Source organism: Syzygium oleosum, unplaced genomic scaffold (genome assembly GCF_021117445.2).
Source record: "Syzygium oleosum isolate NSW1041296 unplaced genomic scaffold, Sole_v2.1 Sole_v2.57, whole genome shotgun sequence".
NCBI classification, from domain to species: domain Eukaryota; kingdom Viridiplantae; phylum Streptophyta; class Magnoliopsida; order Myrtales; family Myrtaceae; genus Syzygium; species Syzygium oleosum.
Window position 1 is genome coordinate 634,129 of NW_026607541.1, and position 13,354 is coordinate 647,482.

Genomic DNA, 13,354 nt, shown 5'->3' on the forward strand with positions numbered 1-13,354 from the left:
ATCTATTGGAAAAGAAAAAGCCTCTACCAGCGACAGCAAGATGCCCCTGCTAGAGGACGATCCGCTTCCACTTGCCATCAAGAAGACTGAACCTGTAAACGCGCCTATGACAAAGCATGACAAGCGCCTCGTGAAGGTCGAGGAGATGTTGAAGCAATTACAGGGCCCACAATATGCTATCCCACTTGACCTGTCCGTGTACAAAAGGGTCAAGGTGCCAGAAAAATTCAAAATGTCAGAATTCGAAAAATATAATGGCACTTCGTGCCTCAGGCACCATTTGCACATGTATCATGTGCGAATGACCCAGTATGTCGATAATGAGCTTCTCATGATCCAGACCTTTCAAGCAAGCTTGATAGAGCTAGCTTTGACATGGTATATGTCGAAAGATGTAGATGCCTTCAAATCCTGGGATGATATCGCGGACGCATTCCTCAAACAGTATCAATTCAATCTCGACGTCACATTTTCTCGTGACGACCTCGAACGCACTGAGAAGAAGAAGAATGAGTCATTCAAAGAATATGTCACCCGATGGAGGAATTTGGCCGCCCAGGTCACCCAAAGCTTACTGACTACGAGCAAATGAAGCTGTTCATTAAGTTTCTTCCATATGAATACAGACATCGCCTGGTTGGTGTCACTGCTGAGTCCCTTAATCGACTTGTTCCAGTAGGCGAACGAATTGAGATGGGATTACACGATGGTTGGTTCACGGACCCTACCTCCACAACTAAGAGACTCAGCACAAGGAAGGAGAAGGAGCCCCTGATAGAGGGGAATATTGCATACACCCAGACCATTCATCCTCCCCCGATAGTTCAAGTAAGTGGTGAGCAGCAGCCGGCTTCAAGCCGCCAGCCCTTAAGGCAATATAAGAAAAGGCAATTCACTCCACTACCTGGATCCCTTTCCCAGGTCCTGACCATACTTCGCAAGAAAAATTTGTTGTCCACTGAGCCAAAGCGGCCAAACTCAGAGAGCTTCTCGAACTATGATCTGTCTAAGAAATGCGACTATCACATGGGCGAGGTAGGACATTCAACGAACGATTGCTATACCCTCAAGCACCGAGTACAGAATCTGCTGGACACCAAGGCCTTCTCGTTTCAGACGTCCAAGCTAGATGTCCAGAATAATCCGTTACCAGAGCATGAAAATAAAATTAATGCCATATTCAGTTTCGACGCTGGTCGAATCAAGAACGTAAGGGTATACACCACTGACGTTTATAAGGGTCTGGTGAAAGCAAGATACTATCCTGCCGACGAGGTACTGCCCTTGGCCCGGATGAAGGAAAGAGTTGCCAAAATGGCACAAGCAGGCCTGATTGCATATGTCGACCATACCGGCATAGTGGCCACTATCTCTCAGGTTATCATTAACTGGGATGAAGAACTTTCAGCATTGAATGCCGAAACCAGCGAATCCATCCCCACACTTGTGAGCGTGCCTTTAGCTAACAACCCAAATGACGAGGAGGAACTGACGATTGAAGTGCCCCAAACTGAGGAGCATATAGTGATCGAGATACTTCAGCCTTATCAGTATGAGAATGACAAGGCAATCCCATGGTCCTACGAACTGGATGTTGACCTAGTCACAAGGTTAGGGCGAACATATGCCCAAGCCGATGCGCAGCCTTTGACGCCTGTTACCGACGAAAAAGCCAAGGAATTTTTGGCCATCATCAAAGCCAATGAATACAACGTGGTGGATAAACTGTGCAAGTTACCCGCCCAGAATTCTTTGCTAGAACTACTTAAAACATTCTCGAAGCATTAAAAATCTCTTATGAAAGTGCTCAGCGAAGTAAACGTCCCCGAAACGATTGAGCATGATAAGCTAGAGGAATTCGTGGGATCTATCTTGTTGAAAGACCAAATAGCATTCTCGGACGATGAATTCCCTGCCAAGGGTAGAGAGCATACCAAGGGTCTCTACATCTCTGTTAAATGTAAAAACTCCCATGTGGCTCGAGTCTTGATCGATAATGGGTCTGCTTTGAATATTTGTCCGTTGGCAACCTTGCGCTGTCTCAATATAGACCCGTCTAAGCTCCGCGCCTCCAAAACATCCGTTCGAGCGTTTGACGGGATAAAAAAAGACACCGCTGGTGAGATCGAACTCGATGTCCAGATTGGCCCAATCGTGTTCAGCATTCTGTTTCAGGTAATGGATATCCCCACCGCGTTTAACTTTTTGCTAGGTCGTCCTTGGATTCACTCTGCTGGAGCCGTGCCTTTAAGCCTTCACCAAAGTGTGAAGTTTGTAACTCAAGGAAAGCTAGTCACAGTTCTCGGTGAAGAAGACCACCGAATTTATCAGGAAACTGCCATCCCATATGTCGAACCAAATGGCAAGGTGGAATCCAGTTATCAGTCTATCGAGCTCGTGTCAATCGTGCACAGATATCGAGGAGTTTCTCCTCCTGTCCCCAATATATCAAAAACCACAACATGGTAGGAAAGGTTATGGTAGGGAATGGCTTTGCCCCAGGTCAAGGACTCGACAGAGGAGGCTGGGGTATTATAGAACCTATTCAAGCCGCCAGGAACTAGCGTACCTCTGGTTTAGGATATTGCAGAGGAAACCCACAGGCCAATAAGGGGCGCGGGAGGGGTCGAGCTGGCTTGCTGTTTCCCCATATCCGGGAGACTTTCCCGCTACATGCTAGGTTGTTGCAGGATGAGGAAGATTGTATCAATGTCTCAGGACAATCCGGCGATAAGTTTGGGCATCCTGTTGAATGCTCAAGTTGCCATAGCACCTCAACACTTCCCGAGAATGTTGCTAGCGACCGACATCATAACCCAGACGAATTAGTGATTGAGAAAGATTGTGGACAAGAAGAAACGCTGGATAGCGTGGTCACCCTATTTGACGATATCTTCGTAGGTGCCATACACGAAGACTCGACCCCATAAACGAGTGTAAACCCAATTGATTGTTTGCACATTTGCAGTATCAGATGGGCGAACTACGAAATTTGCTCACATCCTTAATGGATATCATTGGCCAAATCCCGGACATGTCACTGCCGCCTTCCGATCAAGAAGAGTTGACCCAAGTGAATATTCCCGAAGAAAGCCCACCATCGGGAGTCTTTCCCGATGCAACATGGCAAGATATCCAACTTTTACAATGGCAGGGCGATGTGCGACAGTACTCACCAGTCCCTCAATCCGTGGACGTGATATTCCATGTCCTTCTGCAGAAGAAGATGGTCACAAGGGAGCCAAAACATGCTACTCCCGAGTACTTCGTCAATTATGATTCCACCATGTCCTGCGATTATCACTCAGGAGAAGTTGGTCACTCATTGAGTGATTACAACACCTTGAAAAACAGAGTACAAGACCTATTGGATGCCGGGGCATTTACTTTCCGTGCTCCCTGGTTGTGCTACGATAGGAACGACCTCTTAGTGGTGCCCAGTATTCGTGTCACCACTCCTGAATTTGCTGAGAGGGCATGTAAAGGGAAGGCAATCATAGATACTCTGAATGAGCTCAGTGGTGGGTATGACTTCTACATCAACTACCAAATATCGTCAAACTTTTTTGACGAGCAGCAAAATAGCATCGTGGATGGATGGGGTGGCATGGACCTGTTGACAGCAATGAGGGGAGGAGACAATGAACTGGACTCTTGGAACAATACTTTCGAAAGTTTCTTCGTCAACGCGATAGATGAAGGACCGATGAAAGGAATGGGTGTAAGCCCCACTTGAGTAGAATTCCTATAATCCTTTTGCATGAATCCCTGGAAAATGGGCTATCTTTGTATTTTGTTTTTTATCGTCATTTCTGTTAGAAGAAATGTCTTTTTGAACTCTCCCTCTCCTGAGGATTGTAAATCCATATGTTGTAAATAAATAATGTTTTGAGGACATGAGGTAGTATCCCAAACCGGCCCGTTGATGATATCCAGCCACGCAAAGGAAAGTATTCTGAGGCCCGGGCTACCTCATGCTTCCTCGTTTCTAAGCTTTTTGAAAATCAAAAGCATTTCACTATTTCTTCCAAAAATATTATAAGAGAAAGAACAATGGAAAAATCTATATGCTCATAACCCCATTTGTTTTTCTGATCAACTTACTATGTGTTCCAGGCATAATCTCACGACTTGTGAGGGAGTTAGTACGATCCAGCCAGATGCCGACAACAGCGATTCTGACGATTCAAGTGATGATCCTACTGAAATCCGAAGAAATTGGGAGCAATATAAACAAATCAAGCCCCTTACAATGGAGAACATTATTACCATTAATTTGGGTGGTACTGAAGATCCAAAAGAAGTAAAGATCGGGGCCAACCTTCCCGAAGAGAAGGCCACATGTTTGATAGCTCTCTTCAAAGATTATCAAGACGTCTTCGCATGGTCTTATGCTGATATGCTGGGTCTAGAACCTTAGATTGTCGAGCACAGTTTGCCTACCAATCCCGACATGCCTCCTAAGAAGCAAAGGTTACGAAGGACCAAACCCAAGCAGTCGAAAAAAATCGAAGAAGAAGTGATGAAGCTCTTGAAAGTAGCGTTCATCAAGGTTTCGCAATACCTTGATTGGGTAGCAAACATCGTGCCAGTGAAGAAAAAAGATGGTCGACTTCGAGTTTGTGTTGATTACCGCGACTTGAACAAGGTTAATCTGAAAGACGACTTTCCACTCCCCCACATAGATATCCTTGTGGATAGCACTGCTCGATTCGAATTATTTTCTTTCATGGATGGATTCTCCGGGTACAACCAGATAAGGATGAACGACAAAGACAAGGAGAAGATGATGTTCATCACTCCATGGGGGACCTTTCACTACAGGGTCATGCCTTTTGGTTTGAAGAATGCCGGGGCAACATATCAACATGCTATGGTTACTCTTTTCCATAACATGATGCACAAAGAAATTGAAGTCTATGTCGATGACATGATCGCCAAGACCAAATGTGGAGAGGACCATGTTGAAGCCTTGAAAAAGTTGTTCAGCCGGCTACGCAAGTTCAAATTACACCTGAACCTTGCTAAGTGCATGTTCGAGGCGACCTCTGGTAAGTTACTCGAGTTCAGTGTGAGCTGCAAAGGGATCGAGGTCGACCCCACGAAAATCAAAGCAATATCTAAACTGCAGCCCCCATCCACAGTAAGGGAGGTCAGAAACCTTTTGGGAAGGTTGAACTACATCGCACGGTTCATCTCCCAACTCTCAGAGACTGCACGGCCTTTCTTCAAACTTCTCAGGAAAGACGCTCAGATCAGTTGGGATAAAGACTGTTGAGAAGTGTTTGAAAAACTGAAATATATTTGATGAATCCCCCGGTACTAGTTCCGTCAGTCCCAGGACATTCTCTAACTCTCTATCTAACGATCCACAGTTAATCGTTGGGAGCCCTATTGACTCAGAGCAACCCCGACGATGGAAAAGAACGGGCCATCTATTATTTGAGTAAGAAATTCACCATTTCGAAACAGAATTATTCCGAATCAGAAAAAACGTGTGTCGCATTGGTGTGGGTGTTGCATAGGCTCTGGCAATATGCTTTGCACCACCAAATGTTTCTCGTAACTGAAAACGACCCCATCCAGTATTTGCTTAACCGGCCGGCATTGGTGGGAAAATTGGCCAAATGGCAGATTCTAATTTCGGAATTCGACATCTAAACATCGTCGCAGAAATTAGTGAAAGGTCGAGTGATCGCTGATATGCTGGCTGAATGCCTTGGGGAAACACATGAAGATGATTTCCCAGATGATCACATTTTATTGGCAGAAGAACATACGTAGACTATGTTCTTCGATGGAGTAGTAAACCTGTCTGGCTCTGGCATTGGGGTAGTCTTGATATCCCCATATGGGCAGCATTATCCTGTAGCCATAAAATTAGTATTTCCTTGCACCAACAATATGATCGAGTATGAGGCATGTATTCTCGATCTACAAGCAGCAGTTGACATGAAAATAACCAAGTTAAAAGTGTTTGGTGATTCTACCTTAATCATCCTCCATACTGTAGGTGAATGGAAGACTAGGGATGCTAAGCTTGTACCCTATCATGATTATTTGGAAGAATAGGTGAGAGAATTTGATGAGATTTCGTTTGACTATTTATCAAGATCTCATAACCAATTCGCTGATGCACTGGCTACGCTATCATCCATGTTACAGGTCACCAATGGCCTGGAAATAGAACTTCTGAAGATTGAAGTCCTGACCAGACCGGCCCATTGCATAGCTGTGACCGAGGAACCTGATGGAAAACCATGGTATTACGATATTATGAACTACATCAAGGAGTAGCAGTTCCCTGAAGGTAGTACCGCTGTAGATAGAAGGTACATAATGAAGATGGTAACAAAGTTTATCGTCAGTGGTGAGAACTTGTACAAGAGGTCCTATGATTCAATTTTGCTGAGATGTGTGGACGCGACCGAAGCAACGCGAATTACGCAAGAATTGCATGAAGAGGTATGCGGTCCACACATGAATGGACACATGTTGGCCAGGAAAATAACAAGATTGGGTTATTATTGGCTTTCCCTAGAAAGCGATTGCATTCGACATGTTCAAAAATGTTGCCATTGTCAGATTCACGGATACAGGATAAATGCCCCTCTAATTGAATTACATCAGTTGTTTGAGTCATGGTTGTCACGCCCCGCACCCTACGAGCTCGCAACATCCCGCTTGGTCGTTAAGTGTGCAACTTCCTAGGACTAGTTGCCAACCTGCTTAAAACAATAGAATCATATTGTCAAGCACAGGCACAAGAGGTTTTCCTAGCTAACTGTCCCAAAACCCATCGCACCTTATCACTCCAGGTATTGACCAAACTTGGATCGAGCTAACCTTGCTCTGATACCAATTTAGACGGGGATGTCATGCCCCAAACCCACGAACGCGATAACATCCCGCCAATGGTCGTTATAATGCGACGTCCCAGGACACGTCGCCGACCCAATCAAACTGACTTACGATAAATGCATGCGGAAGCAATCATAATCCACCCAATCACAACAACAGGGATAGTCAGGAAAACACACCTCAATAAAAACAACTTCATCAACAAAACATCGGGTTAACATAGTACAAGTCCGCCATGCGGACCTTCCCGATTACAACCACAAAGTAAGGGGGTTAATCTAGCTCCTCTATCCACGAGGACAACCTGAAAAGGTGTTTCCCTCAAAACAGCCGATTCCCATGGAACGCAACACGTACTCATACCTAAGCACCTGAAAGATGGTTAACAACAACGAGTGAGATATAAATTTCATCAAGTTAACGACCTAAGCCTCGGTTAGAATATCAACTCATCTCGGATGCACCTAAAACATGCAACTCAGCCCAACGTACGCAAGATGCCATCACACAATCATAGGTAACCTTACCTTGCCATGGCACACGCCCTGTACATTATCAATCTCCACATATAATCATCATACAACAAGCATATAATGCAATCAGAATACACAGCAACTTTCCCATGCAAAATGCATCCACACGTGTCCCGATTATAAGGTGAAACCGCTTCGGCCCGTCCCATACCGTGCCTCAAAATTTCATCCCATAATCAAGCGCAATGCCACCACAATCTTTCATGCATATTCCGATTACTACGGCCACACAGGCCACGGCACAACCCGCGTTATTAGCATCAGGTTGGCAGTCTTCCAGCATAACCGGGCATCGTCCCGCCCCGTCGGGCACGGCATCGTCTCACCTACCTCAATGACGACATCCCATAAATGGGTTCGTTCCGAATCCAATTCGCGAACGACTTCGTCTCCCCTGCCCCTGCGACGGCATCCAATTACCAAATTGGGGACACCTGTTAAGGCCACGGCCAAACCCTAGGTTGGCGGTCATCCGGTATAACCGAGCACAAAAGGAACCTTTAGGTGATCATGCCCACATAGCAATCACTCAAGTCCTATTGTTATATTTCTCAATTAGCCAATGTAGACAGGATCCGTGCTAATACGTCAAAATATTGCAACTTTCACACGTAAAAATGCACTAGAATAATCACACGTGATAACGTACATGTAATTAAACCATCAAACTTGGCATGGTTCCATATTTAAATATCCTCGTCCTATTCCACTCATAAAAATTGACATACAAGCCGACACCTCGGGATTTACTGTTCATATGCCCATAATTCTATCCTTAAAAATAACAATACAATTCATTTAGTTATACAAGCTAATTTTTATGGCAATTTCCAACATAAGCATCACAATTCAAGCCTAAAACAATCACAATTTATTATTAAACTCTACACAAAAATATTAATATTTAAATTCCGAAAATTAATTTATTTAATAATAAAATATTAATAATAAAATAATCCGATAGCTTATCGTTAAATCCTCGATAGCTTATCACAATATCCTTGATAGCTTTTCGCAATATCGGCGATAGCTTATCACTAAAAATTCAATAGCTTATCGCATTTTCTCGAAACTTATTAAGTCCACTTATCACTCATCGCGATAACTTATCGACTAATCCCTAATTAATTAGTACTAAACATAATTAACTTAAACTAACTCATCCTAATCAAGTTTAACCTACTAATCAAGGGATTAGGGCGATAACTCACCCGGAAATGATTCCGACCACAGGGACGCGATGGCGGTGGCGTGGGCTATGCGTGACACGGTCCGAAAATGACACGGAACAATGACGGCAGCTGGGTCTCGGTTGAACAACAGCAGCTGGACTGCAGCTGTGGGCGGCTGTTGCGGCTCGGCGGGGCTCGGTTGAACGGTGAAAATGGCTCGGACGGGTGGCTCACGGTGGCGGGAGGCCATGGCGTCACTGCTGGTGGTTCTGGCCAGCAAAACAACAGCCAAAGGGGCTGGACGGTGGCTTGGTGGTGGCTGGAAATGGTGATGGCGTGAGGGAGAGTAGAGGGAGAGAGAAAAGCCAATTGATGAAGGAGAGAGAGAAGAGAGAGAGATAGAATGAGAGAGTGAGAGAATGAGAGACAAGAGAGATATTTCTCTTCATCAATGCCATCCCCCAAAGTCTTCATCATCATGCAACTTTCCCTAAAGTCTTCTCTCATTAAATTCTTTTGTCTCAAGACCATAAGTGCTAGAAGGGCATTTTGGTAATTTCACCAAGGTATAAAAATACTATATATGTATACGAGCTATAATTTTGTACGGGCTCGTATAAATCAAGTTTGGGCTCAAACGGATAAGGAATGGATTGAAAATGCTATCGGGCTCAAACTTGGGCTTGAAAATAGAAAATGGGCTTAGTGGGCTTCATTGGGCCCACTTGGGCTTGTCCTGCGCCCAAATGGCCGAACCACATTGGGCTTGAGGCCCAATATGCCTTTGTCTGGCCCACTCCTCGTGGGCTCCAAATTTTCTGCCCGTTAATCCTTTTCCGAGAATTCCGAGCAAACTGATAAATCGGAGGATTAACGAGGCGACGTCCAATAGTTTAGTCTTGAAATCCTCGAAAGATCAACACCCAATTTCGGACTCTATTTCATGGTCAAAATCGATCGATTGCGATTTTAGTATATTTCAAACTAACGGGCGGCTTTTAAGAGTTACGCGTATTCGACCCGTGGTTGACTTAATATCAATCCACGTTTAAGTTTTCTCGAACCATGGATAATCTCGGTTGTCATGTAATTGCAAGGGGTCAATCACTAGTTCCGAAGTACACAATCGTTAGGAATTGGTTTTGGGTCGTTTGCAATCCATACAATGGTCAGGTAGAATCATCCACGATCCGATTGTATATTATTGGCGAAACATTCTATAACCGTTCCTTGATCGGTCTATAATGGCTCAAAATTGTCCCTCGTCAATCCTTATGGTCGAATTGTCAATCTGTGATCGAGTTCTCAAGTCATGCGTACTTAATTCCTTAATAGCCTTTCCCTAATGATTAGTCTCTCATGAGTGATCAATTCAGAGCGAGATTTACTAACAGTACATCGATGAATAATCACTTCATTAAATCTTGAATAGGGTCGAAATTTGAGGATGTCACACCAGCCATGTGCCTGGCCAGCCCGTGGACACTGTTGTAGGGCCACGAGCTAGGACAGGCATGGGCCATGTGCCTGGTCAGCCCAGCCCTGCGCCCCGCCAGTGTCGGCCACGAAGCCCACATGATGGGCCACCGACTGAGCCTTGTTAGGAAAGTTTGACCCTGACCCGCCTCATCCGAGGGTGATTAGGCTACTAACCTCCGTTTGGTTGGCACGATCGATCATGGATAAACATGAGAAACTCATATCCGACTAAGTTAGCGCTTCCAATGGCCTAATTTTCATGTTTGCTATAACCTTTGAAAAGAGACATAATAGAAGACTCTAGAACATTGGCCAATAAATGTAAGGGATGAATTATCATCTTATGTGGCATTATGAAGATTTGGTAATGATGGTCTAAGATTTGGCTTGAAGGAGAAGTAAGTGATTCATGGCTTAGGTTGCCTTATGAAAATTTGATAATGATGGCCTAAGATTTGGCTTGAAGGAGAAACAAGTGATTCATGGCTTAGGTGGCCTTATAAAGATTTGGTTATGATGGCCTAAGATTTGGCTTGGAGAAGAAGTAAGTGACTCATGACCTAAGTATACCAATTAGAATGGCACATATCGGCTTCCATCATTCCCCCAAAGACTTAGGCATGCCACACCATCCCAATAGACATGTCACCACTCCTTAGTAGGCTTGCCACTCATCCAATAGACTAGCTATCTCATTCTAGTAGGCTTGCCACTTCAAGAAAACCTATTGTACCACTCGGACAAGGAATGATGAGGATAGAGCCTATAAATAAAAGCACCCCGTCTTTCAATTCCACACTTTGGCTCACTTTTTCACCTTCACCTTCCTTGCACGCCACCTCCTCCTTTTAGGCCATTTCTTGACAAAGCTTCTCTAATTCATCTCTAGGTAAGTAGAATTCCTAACTCTTGGCTAGGGCGATAGGTTACGTCGTCGAGTTTAGTTATGTGCTCACCCGTGAAAGCCATGAACGTGATTGATTTGCTATGGTTTGTTCATGTCTTGCATGTTTGAGTGTGTTCACGCCCCGGGACAAGGTCGAGGTTCGCTCGGCTTGGAATCAACATTAAGGCAAGATAACCAAGCCGTAAGGCCTTGGTTGGCATTGAGGCATGCCGGTTCCAAGTCTTGCTCGGTGCGGGGATCGGCGCTAGGCGTTCGGTTCGAGTCATGAATCAAGGATTATTCCCAGCATACTAAATAGTGAGGGCCATGACACACACACCCTCGTATGAGCACGCCTTCGGCCTTTGTTTGCATTGGCTAAGAAACAAAGATAAGAATCCGATTTGCATGAATGCTTGTTGTGTGGTCACATAAAGGAAATAGCCGTCGCCAATGAATTTTGGGGATGTTGCCCGATGGATTTCGGATGCTCAGCTTGAAGCTGGAAGCCCCTGAGAGTATGGGATGCCTGGTGAATTCTAGATGACCAGCTTGAAGCTACAAGCCCCTAAGAGTATGGGATGCTCGGTAGATTCCGGATGCCTAGCCTAAGGCTAGAAGCCCCTGAAAGTATGGGAAGAACTGTGTGAGACGATTAATGAACCTTTGATGCATATTGATGTGTGTCGTTGTTAAGATTGTTGATAAGCTGAAGGTAAATCGTGCTTTGATGGTAAGCCGGAATTGATCACATGCATATAGTTGAGGTACAGCAATAGTATTACTATTGATCTGCCATCGATGCTATGGTGCAAGTGATGTTCGCATGCTGGATTTGACGACGAGACGTCCTCCCAACTCAGGATAAGTGATTTTACTTACTGAGTTTCCGACTCACTCTGTTGTCTTTCAAACTTGTAGGTATGGACGTCTCACCTCCTCTTCGTGATGGTGTACCAACTTTGGAGTTGTAGCCTTGCTAAAAGAGATAGGAATCCCCTGGCCTACGTTTTTGGATAGGAAAATAATGTAAACAAGAAGTGCCCGTAGAAAAAAGGGGCTTGTAAATGTAGTGAGTCAATATGAAAGTAGTGTGTTCAGTATGGTGTTTACATAGCTGCTTGTTTGTTGTGTTGTCTGAAAGTTTGTTTGTACACGTTTTCCGCATGTGCATGTTAACGAGATAAAAGAAACGGGACGGCGATGAGCCTGGGACATCGCAACAATAACCTCCGAAGGAAGTGATGTCCCTTACAGTTAGACTCGGTCTCTAGAGCAGCTTTAATTTTATTTGATCGAGAGTACTTTATTGAGTAAAATTAATTGCATTACCTCGGAATGGTCGGCATTTGGTATCAATTACTCGGAAATAAAAATAAAAATATGAAAAATGAAATCAGCTCATGTCTAGGGTTTGCAATGTGAACATTAATCTAACACCTCACAACAATTATAACGTTCATACTCTCCAAAACCAACGTTATATTGTTGATACAGAGTAACAAGGAAAAGGCTAATTGTGTGGACAACATATAAAAGAGCTTAATGATGATGTTTTTATTTGGTGTGTCTGTCCGGCCTGTTAAATTTTGTCTTAGTCGGGTCATTTAAAATTTAGTTTGACCTTGCAAAATTTAAATCAATATATCAACCGAATACAACACCAAAGTTTATGTTGTGAAGATCGGTTTCGTTTTCCCTTAATTACCATATTATGGTCTGAAAAATGCTAGATTTATTAAGATTGATCTATACAATTGATCTGTTCAGCGATTTTTTAGACTGCTAAAGGTCCTTGAAACACATTTCTTAATAAATCAGTTTTTAAGCATCCGAGCATAGAAAATGGGAGGTGCATTTTTTTCCTTCTTTACCAAACAAACAGTATCCTGATTTTGCTAAGAAAAGATAGTTTGGTGGTCCAACCTTTACACCGGGCACACTTTAGATTTGTTTCCATTATTGTATAACGAAAAGGTTCTTAAATAGACTCAATTTATGTAGATCAATATGATTATAACCATTCACCGACATGATCTTGGCCATTCATCATATTGATCTATATAGCTGACTTATTATAGGAGTTCTACACCCACAACGGAGGCATGGCTACTCCTCATTTAAGCCAGTCCATTACTATCAATTCACCACGGTGCTAATAGGAGTAACACTCAGCATTATCTTATGCCACTGCATGGCTGGACTTATGTTCCAGGTGAATATACTAAGACTTTCTAAAGTCGAGGAGCGACCGAGGAATTTGAACTCGGATCTAGAATAATAAGCACCTCGTCACTGAACCAACCGTCGTGGTAGTCTTTCCTCGTCAAATTTCTCAACAAGCTTGGAGGAAAATTGTGGAGTTGTATGGCCTTCTAAAACCCAAATTTTATTGGGCTATCAAGGAGCATCGAGATAGGAAC

At 43.9% G+C, this 13,354-nt stretch overlaps 1 protein-coding gene across 1 annotated transcript; it reads left to right on the forward strand.

Moving 5' to 3' along the window:
- Positions 1 to 588: 588 nt before the first annotated feature.
- LOC115687317 (uncharacterized) lies at positions 589 to 1,788 on the forward strand. Its single transcript, XM_056307654.1, has one exon. It carries the CDS (start codon positions 589 to 591, stop codon positions 1,786 to 1,788), a length of 1,200 nt encoding a protein of 399 aa, XP_056163629.1.
- Positions 1,789 to 13,354: the final 11,566 nt, after the last annotated feature.